At 40.4% G+C, this 22,789-nt stretch overlaps 1 protein-coding gene across 1 annotated transcript in view; it reads left to right on the top strand.

Annotated features, from left to right (window-relative positions):
- ABCA6 (ATP binding cassette subfamily A member 6) overlaps window positions 1-17,729 on the top strand; it is a 61,982-nt gene extending 44,253 nt beyond the window's left edge. The window contains exons 26-39 of the mRNA XM_029927715.1: window positions 2,594-2,713; window positions 4,297-4,374; window positions 6,352-6,443; window positions 7,137-7,257; window positions 8,308-8,425; window positions 9,962-10,053; window positions 10,536-10,714; window positions 11,176-11,251; window positions 11,328-11,422; window positions 12,588-12,707; window positions 13,097-13,237; window positions 14,638-14,717; window positions 17,191-17,246; window positions 17,379-17,729. Coding sequence (XP_029783575.1) covers window positions 2,594-2,713; window positions 4,297-4,374; window positions 6,352-6,443; window positions 7,137-7,257; window positions 8,308-8,425; window positions 9,962-10,053; window positions 10,536-10,714; window positions 11,176-11,251; window positions 11,328-11,422; window positions 12,588-12,707; window positions 13,097-13,237; window positions 14,638-14,717; window positions 17,191-17,246; window positions 17,379-17,480 — 1,470 coding nt within the window. The 3' untranslated portion in view covers window positions 17,481-17,729. The remainder of the gene's footprint in view (window positions 1-2,593; window positions 2,714-4,296; window positions 4,375-6,351; window positions 6,444-7,136; window positions 7,258-8,307; window positions 8,426-9,961; window positions 10,054-10,535; window positions 10,715-11,175; window positions 11,252-11,327; window positions 11,423-12,587; window positions 12,708-13,096; window positions 13,238-14,637; window positions 14,718-17,190; window positions 17,247-17,378) is intronic.
- The last annotated feature ends 5,060 nt before the right edge of the window (window positions 17,730-22,789 follow it).

Raw genomic sequence — 22,789 nt, 5'->3', positions numbered from 1 at the left:
TCAATAAAGGGTTCCAGCAGGTCATTGAACATGCAACCCTAGACACTGTACTTCAGATAGAAATACATTTATATATGTTTGGATGGCTTTTTCCTTTGCTGCCTACTATTTCTGAATTATTATAGATTAAAAGAAGGTGAGGCAGTATTGCAGAGGCAAAGTAGATTTTGGAAAATAAAGATTTCTTTGTTCCAAATGTAAAAAATATGTATGTACTCTAGTGTTCCAGTATCATACATGTTTATAATTTCTGATTATTTTCCCTTTTCCTTTTTCATATTCACCTATTTCAGGGTATTTGTCTATTTTATTTTTCTGTCAGTGAAAAGAAGCTACATGCTTATGAAATAATGGGATGTCAGAATTGAAAAAAATTCATTATCTGGTATAATTTCACTCATTTTATAGAGGGGGGAAATGAGTAACATGTTTAAGGTCACTCAAAAATTAGTGATGACTCAACAATAAAATTGAAGTCTCAAACATCATGTCATTCCTCATGTCACAAGATATGAGGTAGTAGCATGGTTGACAATACTAATTTAAAGTTTGCTTTGATCAGCATCTTGATTTTAGTGTGACTCTTTGATTTACAGCTTACCATTCATCTTCACAGAGCCCTCAAGCTGTTTGCAACTTGAGGCACAACTTTGTGCCTAGTGAAAGAACTAATCATTTTATTTGAAATATATGTTGAGGCTATATGTCCTGTAAGAACTGATCTTTCATCATGCAGTTAGTATCCATTTAAACCATGCTAGTCTTAGCACTAAGGTCATTTGTTATCACTCACAGATCATATATAAAAATGTATTGGATGCTGGTCAGTGCAGCTGTCCTGTTGTGATCTTGGGTATATTTGGAAGGATAGTGTAGGCAAAGTCTCTCCATCATTGAGTGAAGCCAGAGTCAGCTGTTAATTTATTTCTAGAGTCCATTGGATTCTCATAGCCCACAGGGTATGGTACTTCATGGGTGTCTTAGGTCCTTGTCTAATAAGGAGGCACCCATCAGCCCATGATGGAGGGTACCATATCTTCTTAGCGCACTGAGTCTTAGCATATTTCCTTTGATGCAGTTTGTAACCCTCTCTTGTTCCAGTGGATGAGAGAAGAGGAAGAAACAACCCCTAAAAGCAGAAACATGAAGGCCTGGTAAAATAAGAGGCATTAGCTGAATGGACTTATAGTTATCAAAACTATGGAGATGGGGGAAAGTTAGACAAGTGTGACCTCATGGAAACTGAGACAGGAGAAACACATAAACGTAGATAAACAAACATGCAATACCTTCACAGAGACGTTGTAGTGGTTGTAAAATTTTTTTGGATTTGTCTCTAAAACGCTTATTGTGCTCTTACTGAACACTTGAGTACAACCTCTTTAGTTTTTTTCCTAATTGTTTTTATATGTAGATTATCCATTCTCCAGAACTATAAATTCACTGAGTAATCACACAACATTCCCTTTTGTAACCATCCCACTAAACAGTATAGTTTTGTGATATAAAGACTTAAGAATCACACACACATAGGGTTTTGAATTCCAACTGTGTTGATTAACTGTGTGGTCTTCAGGATGTTATTTATGGTCTCTGAACCCTGGATTTCCCATACAAGGAAGGGATAGTAAGAATGACCACATTCTTGAGCATTAAAACAAACAATACATGCTAAGTTCTTAATGCCTGGGGTTTGTGTAATATTGTGAATTTAATAGCTACAAATTTTACTAATTTTATTATAATTCTTACATTAATAAGATCCAGCAAAGGTTCAATACAGTTCTCAATACACACTTGTGGATGAAGAAACTGATTCTTAGAACAATGAAAAATGACCTTTATCTCCCATCTCATATTTACCTCTATTTTAAAAGGAAATGAGTCTATTGTAATCAAAATGTACAATCTCAGTAAGACTATCTGTTTGGAATGGGGAATAAATGGAGCGGGAATGACATTGAGAAAGCTTTAGTCTAGGTAGGAGGCACATGGACTTGTTAAAATACCTGGGACGCCTGAATGGCTCAGCAGTTAAGCATCTGACTTTGGCTCAGGTTCATGATCTCGCACTTCATGGGTTTGTGCCCTGCATCGGGCTCTGTGCTGACAGCTCAGAGCTTGGGGCCTGCTTCAGGTTCTGTGTCTCCCACTCTCTCTGCCTTTCCCCTGCTCACACTCTCTTTCTCTCTCTCTCCCTCTAAAATAAAACATTAAAAAATTTTTTTTAAATAACTACCCATATGGCCTCTCATCCTATGCAGGTTTTTATACACACACAATATTGTTACCTTAGCTATAAAAAAGTGATTTCTCTCTTTATCTTATTGTCTTATTGCACTTTAATGTACTATCAGGAAATCTTCACCTTAATCTCCAGATTTTTATGTGAAATGTTTCTGTTGGGGAGCTAACAGTCACATGTATTCTCATTAAAAAAAACACCCTTCCCTTTCCTTCTCCCTTTGAATGTGGTAAATCTGTATGTGGAGAAATTCTGTTATATATGACAACGTTTACATTTTAAATATTTTCCAAAATATCAATGGACTATATATGTCTGATGTGCAGTATATCTTAACTTGCCTTGTAGACCTCATCCATCATGTTTGACATCCTTTTGATGAATTACTTCAGCTTACCTATCTTGATTTCCAGCATGATATTAGTTCCCTCATCTTCCATGGGTGAATTTCTAGTTTTTTTGGGAGAGGTAAGAAATATTAACCATTATGTCATTAATTTTGAATATGCAGCCTATTAAAATGCCCCAATTCCATAAAGACAAAATGCAGGCTAGTGGTTTCCTGGGGTTGAGTTGGGAATGGGGATTGATAGCAAATGCATATGAGATATCTTTTGGGGGTGATGGAAATGTTATTAAGTTGAATTGTGCTGATGCTCTCCCAACTCTGTAAATTTACCAAATATCCTTGAATTGTATACTTCAAATGAGTGGATTTCCTGGCCTGAAAAACTAACCTCAAGGAAGCTTTGCCATATGCATTTTGTAAAACATAAGCATTGTCAAATGCTATTCAAATCTAATGCCAGATTGAAAAATGTTGCCTATTTAATAGGTATTCCGTATCCATTGTGAGGATAAAACCATATACAATGCCATATAGTCATCCAAAAATATACATTAACCAGTACTCTGTGTTAGACCCTATGCTGGTCACTGGGGACACCTGATGAACAAGATAGCAAAATGCATCTTTTCACCATTCGCTTGGTGAAACAAGTCAATGCAAAGGGATTAAAAGTTCCAAAAGAGAAGGGCAAAGGGCCAAGGGCAAGACAGAAAGCACAGCTGACATGATCTAGAGAGTCAGGGGATTTTTCTGGGGGGAGCAATGCTTCAACAGGATCCTGAAGAATGAGTCAGAATTAATTAGCAGGAGAGTAGGGCAGGAGGTAAGCATGTTCTGTGCGGGGAGGCAAAGGCACTGAAGCAGGAAAGACCAGGAGGTATTAGAGAAAGTGGGAGTAGATGGAAAGAAGTGTACAATGAGATGGGCTGAAAAGCTCAGCCAGGAACATGCTCTTTAGGGCCTCACATCATCTGGGATGTTACTTCCAAGAAAATAGCAAAAGCTGCCCTGATCCCTTATGTTCTTGGGGACCCTTGGAAGCCTTCTGTCTGCAAAAACCCTTTTGCATTGATTGAGCAATGCTTAAAATTCTCAATTGGAAATTCATTCCTTGTTTAAAGCATTCCTCCCCCCAAAATATAAGCAGAACTGCTAAGTGAAGCACACTAACCTAGATCCGTGATATGTTATTTAGGAGGAATGAGCCACTTCTGAATGTACTGACTGATGAAGAAAGACTCGCATGATGTGGCTAACTATTATGGCAGGAAAGTCACCACTAGGGTAGGAAGGGGGCCCAGAAAAGGCTCCTGAGGGGCATTTGGGGCAAATATTGTCAATCCCTATTATTTTTCACAAGGATCCCCTCTCTGTGATGCTTTCAGTAGACTTGAAGCAAATGTTTAAACAAAAGATTAAACCACAACAAAGATTGGAAAAGAGGAACAGATAGAGATAGGTCACCTGCTCCCTGAGAGACAGCCCTGAGGAGGGCTCCCCTCTCTTCTCTGCAGGGAATTACTTGTCACCAATGCTCACAGGGGAATCAAACTTAATGTTTGCATTGAAAATATGCAATATGTTGAATACCATTTGATTGGTTGGTTGGTTGGTTGGTTGGTTGAGGAATTCCATACTATTTAAACGCAAATCATAAAGCTGATGAGTTTCCATTTCACTCATTTTCTTTTTGTCTTTGCAGAGATCCCATGCGTACCATTCAAACAATCCAGACCATTATTTTGACCTGAGTGCAGTTGATCTTCTAGTATGCCTAATAGTAAGGAGGTCTTTCTACCTCTACCTATTTTTTTATAGTTATCATTTACTATAATAACCACTTGGTCTTATCTGATGGGTACCAACTTTGACAGCCCTTTTGAAATAGTCAAAGATAGAATAAGATCATCAGACATGATTCCAAATCATGAGTTAGTTTTTATGTGCATGAGTGGACTGGGTAGGCCCAGAATTTAATGTAAAATTAATGTTTCATGTTTATTTATCCTGCTCATGCCACCTCCAAATTTGAGAGAGCTTGTAAGAAACACAGGTTCAATATACCTTAAATCCTTTGAATTAGAGATAAAAAGGGCAAAGTTGAAAAATAAAAATGAGGGGCACCTGGGTGGCTCAGTCGGTTAAGCCTCCGACTTCGGCTCAGGTCAGATCTCACGTTCGTGGGTTCAAGCCCCGTGTCGGGCTCTGTGCTGACAGCTAGCTCAGAGCCTGGAGTCTGTTTCAGATGCTGTGTCTCCCTCTCTCTCTGACCCTCCCCCTCTCATGCTCTGTCTCTTCTGTATCAAAAATAAATAAAGCATTAAAAAAATTTTTTTTAAATGAAAGAGAATGATGATTTTGTTTGTATGCTTAGGCTGAAGAAAGCTACTGTCTCTGAATGCAATGTGTCACTACTTTTCCAAACAGTGGAGCAAAAATGGACAGAAGTCCCTGCCTCTGTGGAGTTTATATTCTGGTGGAAGGAGAGAGATAATAAACTAAAATAAATAGTATATATTGTGTCATCTGGGTAGTCAGGAAAGGCCTGATTGAGAAATAAAGGTCAGAGGTGGGTCAAGATGGCAGGCTGTAGGGACAGCTTGGGGAAGAGAGTTCCAGTAACAGGGGCATGAGGGACCCTGGCTTGTCCCAGAGTAAGCCAGGAGGCTAGTGTGGTTGTGGCAGAGTGACCAAGGAAAGGATGGTACAAGAAAAGATCTCAGGGGTCACAGGGTTAAGTTCAACATGAACAGAAAAAGTTTACACAGAGCATTCTGGGTCTCTACAAGGACCAATTTTTCTTTGAGTAACTGAGGACTCATTGGAGGGTTTGAAGTAACGCAATATGATTAGACTTAGGTTTTATTTTATTTTTATTTTTTTCAAGTTTATTTGTTTTGAGAGAGACAGAGATGGTGTGAATGGGGAAGGGACAGAGAGAGAATCCCAAGCAGGCTCCATGCTGCCAGCACAAAGCACGATGCAGGGGCTCAAACTCAGAAAACACTGAGTTCATAACCTGAGCCACAATTGAGAGGTGAATGCTTAACCGACTGAGCCACCCAGGCGCCATGTTTGTTTGTTTGTTTTTAAAGTTTATTTATAGGGGCGCCTGGGTGGCTCAGTCGGTTAAGCCTCCGACTTTGGCTCAGGTCAGACCTCACATTCATGGGTTCGAGCCCCGTGTCAGACTGTGTGCTGACAGCTAGCTCAGAGCCTGGAGCCTGCTTCTGGTTCTGTGTCTCCTTCTCTCTCTGCCCCTCCCCCTCTCATGCTCTGTCTCTCTCTGTATCAAAAATAAATAAAAAAACATAAAAAAATTTTTTAAATAAAATTTATTTATAGACTTATGTTGTAAAAGAGAAGCTCTAGTTACTGTGTTGAGCACAGATGTTGGGAGCAAAGGGAGGAGGAGAAGGGGACCAGGAATCAAGATGTTGTAATATTATAATAAGAAGTCATGACGGCCTGGACCCTGGCAGGGAGTAGCACAGGCAGGAGTGAGAAGCAGCTGGGTTCTGGGTGATTTTGAAGTGAGAGCAGGTAAAATCTGCTGACAGCCAGGAAGTGGGTTGGAAGCAGAAAGGAGGCAGGGGCACGAAGCTGGATTTTCACTGTACAGCCAGATTTCTCCCAGATTCGTAAGAATGATTCACCTGGGTTTTACCTAAAGACAAAGACCACCAATTTAATTCAGACATTTAAATAGTATTTGTGAACTTATGCCTACATGTAACTACTTTTTCTTTGTTCGTAGCCCTACTTTCAGACGTTGATATTAGTTTTTATCCTGAGATGCATGGAAGCAAAGTGGGGAAAGAAAATTATGCGAAGGGATCCTGTTTTCAGGTTTGGATAAAACTTTATTTTGAACTCAATATCCTATTGGAACCTCCCTACATAGTGGCTGCACTCAGGACTCATTGGTGTGGGTTAATATTTACAACGTGCACAGCATGCTGATTTTCATGATGGTTACTGGCTTGCTGACTTACTGCCTGGAAAATAAGGCTCTCAGTCACACATCAGCAGAGGGAAGTTTTCAGTTCCTCAGAAATTTAATGAGTACTCAGATATATCATTCTCCCCTCTAAGATGATCACACACCCTTGAACACAAGAGATGGGATGAAGTTGGTTGAGCAACGTTGTTGAGAGTGTTTCATCACAAGGACTTTCTAGAAGAGTTCTAGGAAGGGTGAACAGTAAAAGATGCTGAAGCAAATGTCATGTGTGATTTAGATGGGCTCAGAGTCAATAGAGAAAATGTAGGTGACCTGAATTTTAAAGCAGCAGCAGAATTTGCCAGCAAATTTGCACGGGTCAGAGATTCTAACTGGAAGACAGGCAACAACAGCATGGAGAAGGCAGTTCTGGCTATGGGGATGGGAGTTCTTGGGGAAAGCAGAAACAGTATTCCTAGGGCTGATATCATCACCAGCTCATTGAAAGAAAGGACAAAGTTACAACCACAGAGATGCTGATTGAAGGATATCGTTGATAATGAAGAAACTCTATGTCCTATGTTTCATTTTCTCCACAGAATTTCCCCCCAAAGTAGAGGTGCTCAGCCTAACCCAGGAAAACCTGTTGACGAGGATGAAGATGTGAAAGCAGAAAGGATAAGAACAGCAACTGCCCTGGTCACTTCACACTCAGAAGAGGTAGAAAAGCAAGTGACAAGTACATGTTAAGGGCCCTATATTTAGGAACTCTCAAGAAAAGAGGTCTATATGCTGGTTTTCATTTCAAAAGTTTGGATTTCGGTGCCTTTTCTAAATTCTTAAATATGCAAGCACTTCTTTGAAGCATCCTGGAAGCTCAAAGGAGAATGCAGAATATAATGGTCTTATTCCACTTTTTAAAAACAAATTTTTTAAATGCTTATTATTTTTTCAATTTTTTAAACTTACTTTTGAGAGACAAAGAGAGACCGCATGAGCAGGGTAGGGTCAGAGAGAGAGGGAGACACAGAATCTGAAGCATGCTCCAGGCTCTGAGCTGTCAGCCCTGACACGGGGCTCAAACCCACAAACTGTGAGATCATGACCTGAGCCGAAGCCGGCTGCTCAACCCACTGAGCCACCCAGGTGCCCCCAATGTTTATTTTTGAGATAGAAAGAGACTAAATGTGAGTGGGGGAGGGGCAGAGGGAGAGGGAGACACAGAATCGAAAGCAGGCTCCAGGCTCTGAGCCGTCAGCACAGAGCCCAATGTGGGGCTCAAACCCAGGAAACATGGGATCATGACCTGAGTTGAAGTCGGATGTTCAGCCGACCAAGCCAACCCAGGTGCCCCTGTTTTATTCTCCTTTTGGGAAAAATGGGCTTTGATAGGTAGAGCTATAGTTTCAAAACCAAAAATTTCACAAGGTGGAGAATTTATGTGAGATTTGTTATAAAATGCTAATAGGGATTAAGATCTTTCTTCTTCTATCTGACTTAGATGTTGGAATGTGCCCACGAGCTTTGGCGCTTCTGGGAAGGCAATGAGTCAGTTTCCATGAAGCTATCTGTTTTATTTTAGAAGCAAGAAATATTGTTGACATCAAAGAATGCATGTTACATCTGAAACAAGCAATATTGATTTGATTACTCTCCATTTAAAATATACTTTGTTTTATGACATAGCATAAGAAAGATTCCAGCGGTGAGAATGTAGGAACATAACATCTCTGAAGCTTACAAGGAAAATCACACTGTTCTCTATTCCAGAAACCTGTCATAATTGCTAGCTGTCTCCACAAAGAGTATGCAGGGCAGAAGAAAAGTTGCTTCTCAAAGAGGAAGAAGAAAGTAGCAGCAAGAAATATCTCCTTCTGTGTTAATAAAGGTTTGGAAGAATCACTTAAGCTTACTCACCATTATTTAGAAGTACCCACTGAACATCTATGTTATAAGCACCATTGTACTTGCTGAAGCATTCATTCATTCATTCAACATATGTACATATATTTTTTACATGTATTTATTATTGAGAGACAGAGACAGAGCATGAATGGGGTAAGGGCAAAGAGAGAAGGAGACATAGAATCTGAAGCAGGCTCCAGGCTCTGAGCAAACTGTCAGCAGAGAGCCCAAGCGGGGCCCGAACCCACGAACCATGAGATCATGACCTGAGCTGAAGTTGGTCGCTCAACTGACTGAGCCACCCAGGTGCCCCTCAACATATATTTTTTAAGCATGCCAGGGACTACTTTGGGTTCTAAAATATAATCATGAAAGATATAGGCAAGTGCCTATCCTCATGGATTTTACATCCTAAGAGAGGATCAAAAAGCAAAAATAACTTATCAAGAAAAGTGTCAGCACAAAAGCAACTTCTTTTTTTTTTAAATTTTTTAAAGTGTTTATTTTGAGAGAGAAAGAGGGGGAGGGGCAGAGGAAGAGGGAGACACAGAATCTGAAGGAGGCTCCAGACTCCCAGCCGTCAGCACAGAGCCCGACGCAGGGCTTGAACCCATGAGCCCCAAGATCATGACCTGAGCCGAAGTCCTATACTTCACCAGCTGAGCCACCCAGGCAGCCCAGCACATAAGCAGTTTCTATTGGAGCATTCAAGTATGTGAAATGACACTAGCAACTTGAGGCTACCTTCACCTTGGGTTAGGGAAGACCTTTCTTGAGCAGTAGTAACATTTAAGCCAAGACCTGGGTGACAAGAAGGTGTCGGTTACGTGAGCAGGAAGAGATCAGAGGACCCAGGAGGAGAGGACAGTGAGGCCAGGAACTCAGACCTGGGCTTGCCTCTGGAAAGGTCGAGGCTTGGAGGTCAGTGGCTGAATCTGCAGGTGGGAGGAAGGAAGTCCAAGAGCAGAGCAGGGCCATATTAGATGCCACTCTATGAAATACAGCCGAGGGTTAGATTTTTGTACCAAGTTAGTAGAATGCCACCTGAGGGTTTTTAGCTTTTTGTTACCATTTAAGCTTTGAAAAACCTTACACATTGGCTTTGTTTGCTTGTAAATATGGGTAGCAGACAAGTTAAGTGGCTCTTCCATCAATCCACATGAAAGACGATGGTGGCTTGGACACAGGTGGGGGAGTCAAGGGTGGTCAGAATGTCCTTGACTTTCCAAGTTTAGGAATCACTTAAACATGGACTCAGAACATTTGCCATCTGCTACCAAAATGTTTAGCACATTTTTCCCTGAAACAGTAATCTAGAAAACGAAGACTTATCGACATCATATCCACAAGCTTTTCACTAGTATTTCATATAATTATAGGATTTAAAGAACATGATTTGGTGACAGGAGTTACAAATACGTTATAAACTTCAAAATAGTACTGTGGGTGCACGTATCTCAAAAGAAACAGGTTCATGATAATTCTCTTCCCAGATTGATAATCAGTGATTCTCTTTCAGGTGAGATTTTGGGATTGCTAGGACCTAACGGTGCTGGTAAAAGTTCATCTATTAGAATGATTTCTGGGATCTCAAAGCCGACAGCTGGAGAGGTAGTAAAAACGGAAAAAATGATTTTCATTCCCAAAATACAAATTTCATGATAAATGCAGGCTGTATCTTTGTAAGACTCTACATTTAGTAGTTTTGATAATTTTCTATAATAAATGTATGAACCAATTTCTGTTATGTTTATTTTTTTAGCTTTTAAATTTTTGTATATTTATTTATCTTTTTAATTAAACATTTTTTAATTGAAGTACAATTACCATACAGTGTTAAATTAGTTTCAGGTATACACTATAATGATTCCAATATTTCTAGCATTTGCAACAACCTGGACGGATGGAGAGGGTATAATGTGAAATGAGTGAAATAAGTCAGAGAAAGACAAATGTTTTAGGATTTCACTCTTAGAGTAATTTTTTGATGCTGAAACAATGGTGGTATTCTTCAGCTCAATGTCAGTTTCTTGAGGAATTGTGAGACTGGAGAAAAGGTTATGTGTGTGTCTAACACCGGTTTACTTTCTTAGGTGGCGCTGAGAGGATGTGGTTCTCTCTGGGGTCATCGCGGAGACCCCACGCTGGAGTTCCTGGGGTACTGTCCTCAGGAGAGCGCGCTGTGGCCCTGCCTGACAGTGAGGGAACACCTGGAGGTGTTCGCTGCCATCAAAGGGCTGAGGAAAGGGGATGCCACTGTAGCCATTTCTCGGTAAAATGAGGTCATGTGACTCCTTCGCGTCCAGAGGCGGGGCGGGGGGGCTGTATCACTGATGATGGGTTCGCGAATAAAGAATGGAGAGTAGAAATGATGTCTCCACCTTTTCAGAGTGTCCGTGGTGGAGCAGGGATGGAGGTCAGAAGCTGTTTCCTGATCCTCAATTGAAGGATCTTAAAAAAATAATAATAATTGCATATAATAATTGACAGTGTTAAATGAATGAATGATCACATATAAGCATCCTTTTCAGTTCCAAATTCAAAATTCTAGTTACTCTTCAGGACTTTTGATGAGATGAAAAACCTTCCATGATCCAAAACAGTTTTTCTCTCTAAGCATTAGAGTTTCAGGATAATAGTGCCAAGCTTCCCTCCAAACGCTATTCCCTTCGCGGGATTACATTTTCCAAAAATCCTCTTTTGAGCTGATATTCTCCTCCTGTTTTCCATCAGATTGGTGGACACTTTCACACTGCACAAACAGCTGAACGTGCCGGTGCAGAAACTGACGGCAGGAGCCACTAGAAAGGTATGTGTGGTGTGTGGCGTTAAGGGAGCGCCAGTGTGATGGGGACAGCACAGTAAGGTGCCTGTCTGCTTTCCAGTTGTGCTTTGTGCTGAGCGTCCTGGGAGATTCGCCTATCCTGCTTCTGGATGAACCTTCGACAGGCATGGACCCCCGAGAGCAGCAGCAAATGTGGTGAGCGCTGTCGTAACCCTCAGAGCCAAGAGTGTAGACTTCATGTAAAAGCTGTGGTTTAAAACTGATCTTGGAGCATCAAATCCACTCATTTCTAATCTAGTGGAGACAATCTGTACAATTGGGAAAATAAATATTTAACACATAAATTCTCTAATGTATCACCTTCATGTGGTATTGATATTAAAGACAAAAAAAACCTCAGGGCGCCTGGGTGACTCAGTTGGTTGAACATCAGTCTTCATCTTAGGTCATGATCTCGCAGTTTGTGAATTTGAACCCTGCGTCAGGCTCTGTGCTGACAGCTCAGAGCCTGGAGCCTGCTTTCTGTGTCTCCCTCTATCTCTCTCTGCCCCTCTCCTACTCGTTCTCTCTCTCTCTCTCTCTCTCAAAAATAAATAAAAACATTTAAAAAAAATTTAAAAACCTTTGCTGGAGTTTTAGGTCTTGAAATTAGGCATAATTTTTTAAATTATTGAAGTGTATTTAACAGGCTTATTTTAGAAGCTATTAACTTACGTATTTCCCCCATTTCCTTTTCTCCCCTTTTTACCAAATCTGTCTATTTGCTCATCCAGGTTTTCTTAATTTTTAAATCATTTTTACTTTCCTTTCTAGCATGTTCCATGTGGATTAATAAAATCATCTAGTCCAATTTCATATCAGTAACTGTCCAATAGTTTCCCTTCTTCTTTACTTTGTTGTTGAATCTTTGTACAGATGTAAAGAGAATCATCTATTAACCCATTATACGCATGACCTGCTTCAACGGTTACCCACGTGAGGTGCACCCTTTCACTGTACTTCCACCCACTTCCTTTCCTCCACTCTCTTGTAAGAGCACAAAGCAAACACCAGGCAGCCTATCCTTTACTTATAAATATTCCAGTTAGTTTCTTCAAAAGATAGGAAGTTTTCTTTTTTAAAAACTTAACCAGAATACCGTGGGCATACCTAAAAATATTAAACATTAATATTAAAGCATTAAAAGTATTAAATGCTTCACATTATCAAAAACCTAACCAATATTCATATTTCTGCTTTTTAAATTAGGAACTTGACTTCTAAATATGATTCATTAACTCTATTTCATCTCTACAATTCTCCCTCCATTTCTCTCTTTTTCTTCTACTCTTTTTTAATGGTGATTCTTGATTCATTTCAGGCAGACCATCCAGGCAGCCATTAGAAACACAGAGAAGGGGGCCCTGCTGACCACCCATTACCTGGCTGAAGCTGAGGCCATCTGTGACCGCATCGCCATCATGGTGTCTGGAAGGCTGAGGTGGGTGTCTTTCTGGAGTCTGTGCTTGACCCGTAAAGCAAGATTCCCTGTAGAAACCTCAAAATCACTCTTTGCACCTGACGTTCTTCCCTTCAGCTCGCTCAGAGATATACCCTTTCCCTCCATTTGAAATTTAAAAATAATGTAAGAGGGGCGCCTGGGTGGCTCTGTCAGTTGAGTGGCCAACTTCGGCTCAGGCCATGATCTCACAGTTCGTGGGTTCGAGCCCCGTGTTGGGCTCTGTGCTGATAGCTCGGAGCCTGCCTGGGATTCTCTCTCCCTCTCTCTCATCTTCTCTCTCTCTCAAAAATAAACGTTTTTAAAAAAGAAAAATGTAAGAAACTTAAGAAGTAATATTTTTTCCAACACACTTTCCTTCTTGCCCATAGGTGCATTGGCTCCATCCAACACCTGAAAAACAAACTTGGCAAGGATTACCTTCTGGAACTCAAAGTGAAGGAATCGTCCCAAGTGACTGGGGTCCAAGCCGAGATTCTGAAGCTCTTCCCACAGGCCGCACGGCAGGAAAGGTGAAGCAGCTTCTGATTGTGGAGAAACCTGTTGGCTTTACCCACTCGAGTGGTTTCTTTTCTGCTCTATGAAAACTTCAGGATGACTTGACTTCATAATAAACATTGGGGACCTCAAAGCTGATATATAGACTCCTCCAGATTATGAGAGATTTGAGAGCCACCCAGGAAGCTGTGCCCCTAGGAAGGCCGGAGGACACCTTACGTGAGCCTCCTCAGCCAATCCGAGGCTGGCCCCAGCCCAGAGCAGGACTTGGAAAAATTGGGGGAAAGGGACTTCTCCTACTTGGAACCCACATGGGACCACAGCTGGCCCCATGGCACCCTCCACAGACCTCCCTGAAAATATTTATATTTATATAAATACAGACAGTTTAAAAAATGTAATGTATTTAAGATGACTTCCTTTTAGGAAACAAACAGCAGTCAAGATCATCCAACAGTCTCCATCTAAATGAGTTTTCATGCCTCAAAATGGCGAATAGAAAGGTCTGTGTGTGTACCTATATGTCCACGTGTATTTGTATTTGTCCACCTGTTGGCGGGGCGGGGGAGAGTGCAAGGACGTAGAGCAAGAACTAAAGTTGGGCCTCCTTGGACAGGTGAGCACACCAAAGAAGCAGAATACCAACTGCTGCTTCCATTTTAGCACAGCATAAATAGAACCGAATCATCTAAGGCTATGCCAGGACAGGTAACTCAGTTCTGTTTCCAGACTCTTGGTATCACAAATCCAAGAAGCGGTTTTTATCTAGGTGGGATGATCGTGAGTGACAAGGCTGGAAGAGCAAAGGCTGGGCTGAAGAGGGCTGGCGGAGAGGTCTGAACAGCTGTGGGGCCTCCTGGGGGCAACAGACAAGCGTTTGAAAATGAGCTGAGCCGGGCATGAAGTCATATAGCCCAAGGAGGCAAGCGGAAACAAGATGCCACAAATCCAAAGTCCTTCTGGCTCTTCCTGTCCTCAGAGCTCAGGGAAGTTTATAGTTAGAGCCTTTTGAACTTCCTCTAGTCTGTCTCTTTCTCTTAACCTCACATCTCCTTTTCTTTAGGACAAGGATGGAAATATTAAATTAATGAATTAATTGCAACCTAATCTAAACTAAGCAGAGGGATTAGTTCAGATGTCCATGTTCAACAATCACAAAAAGTTTGCAGACACTGAGCATAAATGCAATAATGCTGCATTATTTTTAGGAGAATTAGCTCCAACAGTCAGCCACCAAAGACATTTGAAGAATTCTCCATTGGTAATGTTGTTCATTTTATATGTAAGCCATGCATTAACTGGCATTATTTTTATTTTCTTCAAAGAAAATTGATTTCAGTATCAATATTTATCCTGATGGTCATCTTCTCCCCTTGAAACTCAACGTCAAACATGACCTTTTTCATTTTCCCAGGTATTCCTCCTTCTTGGCCTATAAAATACCTTTGGCGGATGTTTACCCTCTATCTCAGACTTTTCGCAAACTCGAGGCAGGTAAGAGTTATCATTGTAAAATAAAATTCTGGAAGAATCTGTTGAGACTTGGGTAATAATTTTGTGGTAGATAATTGTGTAATGTTTTTCTTTTTTTAAGTTTATTTATTTATTTTGAAAGAAAGAAAGAAAGAAAGAAAGAAAGAAAGAAAGAAAGAAAGAAAGAAAGCCAGCATGAGCAGGGGAGGGGCAGAGAGGGGGAGAGAGAATTCCAAGCAGGCTCTGCAGGTCAGCCCGGAGCCTGACCCAGGGCTCCTGTCCCACCCACCAGAAGATCATGTGACCTGAGCTGAAACCAAGAGCCCACACTTAACAGACTGAGCCACCCAGCCACCCCATTGTATGATACATTCTTAAAATACGCAAGTTCTCCATGATTCGAAGAATTCTAATGGTAGGTGATCGTGGGATTTAACCCAAACTATGGTGAATCCAGTTCTCTGGAAGGAGGTTTATCTCCAGTGCAAGGACTAAAGCTACAAACAACACAACTGGGCTTGGCTGGCTTTACTGTGAATTCATAACATGAACCTTGCAAAGCCCCGAGGTCGGACCTGCTTCGCCTGCCTGTGCAGTCCGTTCACACCAAGTGTCCTCCACTCCTCTCACGCATCCATCTCCTTCCTGCTGTTCTCCCTCAGCCGGGGCCCTGGCTGCATATTTCATGAACAAAATAAGAGCCACAGAAACCCTCCACCCATCAGTCAGGAGGCCTGTGTGTGTGCCTGTGTGTTCTGCCTTCCTGTTAGAGCGAATGGATGGTCTGTGTCCCTTGCTCGCTCTGCCCCCCGAGTTGTGCCTGACTCCTCTTGCACTCGCCATTCTCACTTCCTCTTCATCATCATTCCTCTGCCCTCCCCGGAGTCGGCCCCAGCAGCAGACTGTCAATCAGTAATTTCTCATGCGGCCCAGTGGTGAAGACCTCCAAGTCCCGAGCCGGCCCCTCGGCCTGGGTAAAGCCACTGAATCCTGGCAGGTCTAAGATGACCCGTCTCTATATGAGGGGCAGGGGAGCCTGGGTGGCTCAGTCCGTTGAGCGTGGGCTTCAGCTCAGGCCATTGTCTCCCGGTGGGTGAGTTCAAAACCCCCCATCAGGCTCTCAGCTGTCGGCGCACAGAGCCTGCTTCAGATCCTCTGTCTCCCTCACCCTGCCCCTCCCCTGCTCTTGTTCTCTGTCTCTCTCAAAAATAAACACTTAAAAACTTAGAAATGAGAGGTAATATCAGTGCCCACTTGGCAGGGGTGTTAGGAAGATTAAATAAGTTCACTTTTCTCTAACCCTCCCCTGCTCACCCTGTCTCTCTCTCAAAAATAAGTAAATAAAAACATTTAAAAATTTAAATACGTTCACTTGTAAAGTGCCTAGACCTGCACCTGACCATCACTTCTCAGAGAACATGAATCCCAGGTTTACTTCCTCCACTCTGGACACCGTGACTTCCCAGCACTTCCTCAATCCTACCCAGACATGCGCACTCCTGCCTCAGGACTGAAATTTGTGAAATTCTACTACATCCTAATTATCCAGTTTGCTTTCTCGCTTCTTTCAAGTTTCTGCTCAATTCTCACCTTATACCTATGGCCAACCCCAACCATCCTGTAAAAAAGGAGTGCTTGGCACTTCTTGTGTCCTTCTACCAGATTTGTTTTTCTCCGTAGTAGCAATCATCATTTATTATATATGTAAGTCCTTACTTATTTAACATACATATTCCTGCCACTAGAATGCAGGGGTCTGTTTTCACCCCTCCTTTGCCAATGGTACCAAGTGTGGCTCATACACAGAAGATTCTCCAGATGAGTAGAGGACCATGAACCCTTGAATATGTAAATTTGATGACCAGTCTCATAAGGATTTGCCGGTGGAGATGCCCCGCATAGAGCTTGGTACAGCAGATAAACTGGCTGAAGAGTTACACAGAAATTTTGGGTCCTTTCAAAGTGGAGGGAATGGGATCGAAATCTTCCTTCTGGATGAGAATGTATCGATCAAGTTTGTAGTTCTTTAAGGAATTTATATGTCTCCCAAGACATATATACTAAGTAATAAACCATATCAAAATGTAATATGAGGAAATTCTCATATCAAGATTAATTTAATTTTCATTACAAAATTTATTTATTGTCAAGTTAGGTAAAATACAGTATAGTCTTGGCTTTAGGAGTAGATTTCCGTGATTCATCACTTACATACAACTCCCAGTGCTCATCCCAACAAGTGCCCTCCTCAATGCCCATCCCCCATTTTCTCCATCCCCCATCACCCTCATCAACCCTCAGTTTGTTCTCTGTATTTAAGAGTTAATTTGCATTTATATTAACGCTATGACTTTTCATGATTCCATTCTTTCACCAAGCATTTGTTTTTTCAGCTTTATATTAACTTTAATTATGTATTTTTTTTCATATGCCTTTGAAAAAATTCTTAGTAATAAATTGTAAGTCTCTGCTACTAGTCTTTTTTTCCCCCTAGTGAAACATATATTTAACCTGGAAGAATACAGCCTCTCCCAGTGCACATTGGAAAAGGTGGGTCAGCTTTTATGGTTTTGTATCAGTCCTGTAAATTTCACATGAAAGTAACATGCATATTTTCTATTTATTTGGAAGACAATAAACAGCTTGATAATTCTTTTTCCTTCTGCTGCATCTCCTGTTTAGGTATTTTTAGAGCTTTCGAAGGAACAGGAGCTGGGGAATTTTGAAGAAGAAATCGATACAACCATGAGATGGGAACTCCTCTCTCCTTCAGATGACCCTTAAAAACTCAAACCTATTCATTCTGTGTGTCATGTAAGCTTATGATACATGTTATAATTGGCAGTATGTATAATTTTAAAAATCATTAACATCAATATCAGGTATATTTTGTATGTTTAGTTAACAAACAAATAAATTTCAAAATTATTCTTCTTCTTAAATTTAGGAATAATAGAAAATCTGTGATAAAGACAATACAAAGTATTAATAAAGTTACTTAACAACCAGGCACCAAGTATTGTGAAAATAAAATCACAAGTTTGGAATTTTTTTTGACGTATCACTTCAAACATGGCATATAACTTTGACATATGACATTTACTAAAAAATTATCTTGCTGAAATATGTGCTACACGCCCATATGGGATGCATGAGGCTTTCCTATAAAACACAAGTAAAACCCAAGAGTCTTCCTCTGAAATCTTTTCAGAAATTGTTTTTAACTAGGGAGTCCCGGGGACTGACACATGAACAAGCATGTGCATCAGAAAAGCAATACAGACAAACATTTTGAAAACAGGGGTATGCCAGCCTTTGTTCAGATTTTTAAATTTTTGAATATGTTATTTTATGATTGTGGGAGGTGCTGATTTCTCACTAGTTCATTAGTAGTTTCCTGTGTACAGTTGATCTTTGAATAACACGGGGATTAGGAGTGCCAAACTCCCATGTAGTCAGAAATCTGCGTTTAACTTAACCACTAATAACTACTGTTGACCAGAAGCTTTTTTGATACCATAAACAGCGAATTAACACATATTTTGTATGTCTTATGTTCTGTATGCTGTGTTCTTGCAATAAGTAAGCTAGATAAAAGCCAATGTTATTAAGAAAATCATAAGGAAAAAATACATATAGTATACAGTATGGTAAAAGATCCATATGTAAGTAAATCTGCATTAAAACCCACATAGTTCAAAACCCCATATTTTCTGCTATTTTAAAATCACTTCCCTCTTACATTTGTATGTGTACATGTGTTTATATCTGTATACATACATGCATGTATCATTTTTCTTACTAAATTTTTAAAAATATTTGTGAGCTTTACATGTAATTTTATTTTTTCCGTGAACGATAGTTATTTCATTTTGAATATCACCAGAAAATTTTTTGAAGACCAAACAGTATTCCTCAAGTCCTTTTTTTGGTGATATGTTATATAACTTAAAACAAATTGTGATACTCATTAAAGAATATTTGTATAATGGAGAAAAACATAGAAATTGAATAAAATTAAAGAATTACCACACTTTCTCCATACCAAAAAAAAAAAAATCAGCTTCTTTTTTCTTTAGTGAACTTTTTTACTTAGGTAGAATCATTATAGTATGCATAATTTCTTAATTAAACATATGTGCATATTTACTGATATAACATTGAAATTGTTTTAATTTACTTTGAAACCTATGGTGGCATTCCAGCTTTCTATGTTTGCATTTTATTTTGTGTTAATTAGTTGTGTTCTTTGTTCATTTATTTTTTGCTTTAATCTTTTTCATATCCATTGTGTAAACATTCATACAATTAAATATTTTATCTGCATATGTTACATATATCATAATTATACCTGGAGGCTTATGTTTCTAAATCCATGATAAATTATCTTACTGTTTAGTCAGGATCCTTCACACACTGTAAAGACAAATTTATATCATAATGAGAGTTTTATTTAAATTATTTCTAAAACTCAAGCAATAAATTCTCCTGTCTTGCTCAGGTGTGTAAAATCACAACATATATAACCATTTCACATAATGACATGATGAAATCTTTGTTTCTATTCATTATAAGTTATAAATGTTCTCAAGTGTTGTGGAAATATGTTTATAAATTACTGAATAACCAATATCAGATGTTGTATAAATATTTTTAAAGATTAAACTGGACATGATTTGCTAAAACCATCATAATATACTTGTTTTTGAAAACGGGTTTTTATTAGGAATATGTTCAAAAGCAGATACAAGGGTATGGAAAGGAAAAGTGATCAGAATAAAACAAAAGGGATTTAAAAAAAATTTTTTAATGTCTTATTTATTTTTTGTAAGAGAGAGAGACACTGTGAGCAGGGGAGGATCAGAGAGAGAGGAAGACACAGAATCCGAAGACAGTCTTCAGGCTCTGAGCTGTCAGCACAGAGCCTGATGCAGGACTTGAAACCATGAACCCTGAGATCATGACCTGAGCTGAAGCCGAACGCTCAACCAACTGAGCCACCCAGGCTCCTTTTAAAAAGGAAAAATAGTTGTATCATCCCTAACTCTATTGTAGATCGGTCTTGTGTGGGTTTTGTTCTTTATTTTCCTACCATACCCTTTCCAGGGGAGACTGACCACTGTAGACTGCATCATCAAGTCCCCACTTTCATGGTTGGCTTCCAATCGGGGCTGACCAATCCAATAAGAAAGAGCAACAATAGATGTGAAGCTGGAAGGGAGAGAGGTCAGAGGATCTCTTCCCTCTTGCCCTCATTTTCATTCCAGATCTCAAGCAGTGGATGTGTCCTTCCAGGCTTAGAGCATTTGTCCTCCACCAGCTACAGGCACCTGCTTCTGGCCCCTCTAACACTATTCACCCCCGGAATGTCCTGTTCTCACTTAATCTTCACTCAGCCTCCAACAATTCATGGAATTACCATTTAAGGTGTTTGTTCCTACCAGTTCTTGGCTCTATTGGTTCTGCTCCAGGTAAGCTGATCTTGGCTACAATTCTCTATATTAACTTGCAAAAATAATAATAATAATAAGTTTATATATAAAATGTCTCTGCTCCCAGTTCCTTCTAATATTTAGTCTTGGACCCCAGTTCCTGACACGGAGCCCATAAGACCCTTGGAATTTTTTGGATGATAGAAGTATCTTTTGTTCTAATGAGATGACTCAGTTGGGCTCTAAGATCAGCACTGGTCATCAGAAAGACCAAGACATGATTAGAAGCTTGGTACTTTCAGCCCTATCCCTATTCTCCAGAGGTAGGAGAAGGGTTAGAAATTGAATTAATAGTCAATCACACCTCTCTGATGAAGCCCTCCTTCATAAAAATCCCAAAAGTATAGGATTCAAGGAGCCTCCAAGCTGGTGAACACATCAATGTCCTGGGAAGGTGGTGGGTGCCTCCTGTTTCCTGGGTGACTGAGGCTCCTGAGCTTGATACCCTTCCAGAAGTTACCCCATGTATCTCTTCATCTGGTTATACATCTGAATCCCTCATTTGTTTATTATATAATCAACCAGAAAACATAAGTAAGTGTTCCCTTGAGGTCTGTGAACTGTCCTAGCAAATTGTCAAACCCAAGGATGGGGTTGAGGGAACTCCATTTAGAGCTGGAAGGCCAGAATCAGAGAAGGAAACATGGAACTAAGGGAAGTCTTGTGAGACAGGGCTGTTAACTTGTGGGATCCGACACTACAGACAGATAGCGTCAGAAAGGAATCAAATTGTAGGACACCAAGCTGGTGTTGGAGAATTGGTTAATATGGGGGGGAGGGAAAGAAACTCACATGTTTTGTGGCCAGAAGTGAAGTATGAAAGCAAGAGAAAACAAAGGAAAAAAACCACCTGTTGTTCCTAGACATTTGGTGTCAATGAAGTGGAATTTGCTAGAACAGCTCTGGCTCATGGAAACACATGATTTGGAAAGAGAAAGAAACAAGGTCAGGAATGAGGAACCCTGGTCCCTGAATGGCTACCTAGTCACTCATGGTATAAAACTGTAACTGCTCTTTGATCAGTTACTAAGGGTAAAAGTTTCCAGTGGAATTAGAGATGAGAGCAGACCCAACTCCTAAGGAAATGGCTCTTTGGACATTGGATACCTAAGAAAATGGAAAATAATAAGCATGCTAAATATGCAATATCTTGGTTATCATTATCTGTAATAGCTAAAATGAGAGAGAGTTCTGAGTTGGACCTTGATGCTGGACCAAGTTCAAATTTGGATCAGTCTAAGCTTTGGCCACTAGCCTCAAAGCTGCCCACAGAGTGAAAAATTACGCCAGGAAATTACCTCTTAAGCTAACTGATCACCAAAAGGATAGTCAGTGTGATGGAAGGCAAAATGAAAAAACAAATAAAGCCAGGGGACTTCGTGCGAAGGAGATGTCTCATTTTGTGGATCAAATTATCATCTTCCTGAGGAATCTTTGCGAAAATAGACTGTGAGGGTAACTCATTGGGGGGCTATGTCTTTGGTTGTGAATGCCGTAGAATGGAAGAGCATGCTTGTTTCAATGCGGGCTCTGCAGTCCACTGTAGAATGACCACAGATGGTTATATGTGATTTGGACACACAGCAGGTTATTCCTGAGGAATTGACTCCTAGGAGACTGGATGAAGCCACCATACGGTGTGCTTACCTGAGGAGGAGGACTGCCTGATTCCCCTATAATTGCCAAGTGAAACACTTCAGATGAAGCAGCTGATGTGCTTTGTGGGCAAATCAAATATCCGTATATGGATATTCACCCACTGAATATGCCCCTTACCAAGTTTTGGTAAATGCTGTGATTAAGGGGGCTCCTGTTCCGGGGACATTCCATGTGACACTACTCTTGCAAAACCCAATTGTCTGGGAAGCTTTATCCATTTTGCTCTCTCAGCATCCCCATTTGGATCTTACTGATACCAAGGTCACCAAAGTAATTAAAAAGAAAATGGGAGACACAGAAAGGAGAATCAAGGGACTCCTCCCAGCAGTGTGGAGATCTTTATATGGTTATTGAAAAGAGGGATGAATGTGGTGGACATGGACAGTGTTGAAACGAGGAAGTTGATGCAGTGTTATTGAAGCTTGCATGGACCAGTGGGAATCCTCATGGGTCCCCCAACATTGGAAGACCCCCAGACAAGTTCTCTCCATTTAACCGTCTTTGGAAGAATTTAAAAAGCTAGACAGCAAAGAGAAATACCATCCTGAACTTCCCAGGGTATTGGGTAAGCAGATTAATCAAAGTAAATATTGGAGAGGCCAGAGTCTTCTGGTCAAGCCTGGTGGGGACCCAAGGACACATGCACATGAATGGATAAAATGGCCAGGGAGGGGAAGGGGAAGAAAACAAACCTTTTCTGGGACTCCTTAACACAGGAGTCAATGGATTGTGCTTTGATATCTATTGGTAGTGTCTTAACGGTAGCTTAATTTAGATCGGGAAGATACAGAAATTAAAAGGTTGATGGGCTTAAGGTGAAAGTTTATACGAAAATTGGGATTTTTGAGCACACTTTATGTAAAGTGGCTGGTTCCACTTTACTTGAATGTATTTATAGGGTGGATATTATGTCCAACTAGCAATCACTTCCCCCACCTGATG

Source organism: Suricata suricatta, chromosome 17 (genome assembly GCF_006229205.1).
Source record: "Suricata suricatta isolate VVHF042 chromosome 17, meerkat_22Aug2017_6uvM2_HiC, whole genome shotgun sequence".
Classification (NCBI taxonomy): domain Eukaryota; kingdom Metazoa; phylum Chordata; class Mammalia; order Carnivora; family Herpestidae; genus Suricata; species Suricata suricatta.
The sequence above is the reverse complement of the archived record's forward strand: the minus strand, read 5'-3'. Positions and strand labels throughout refer to the sequence as shown.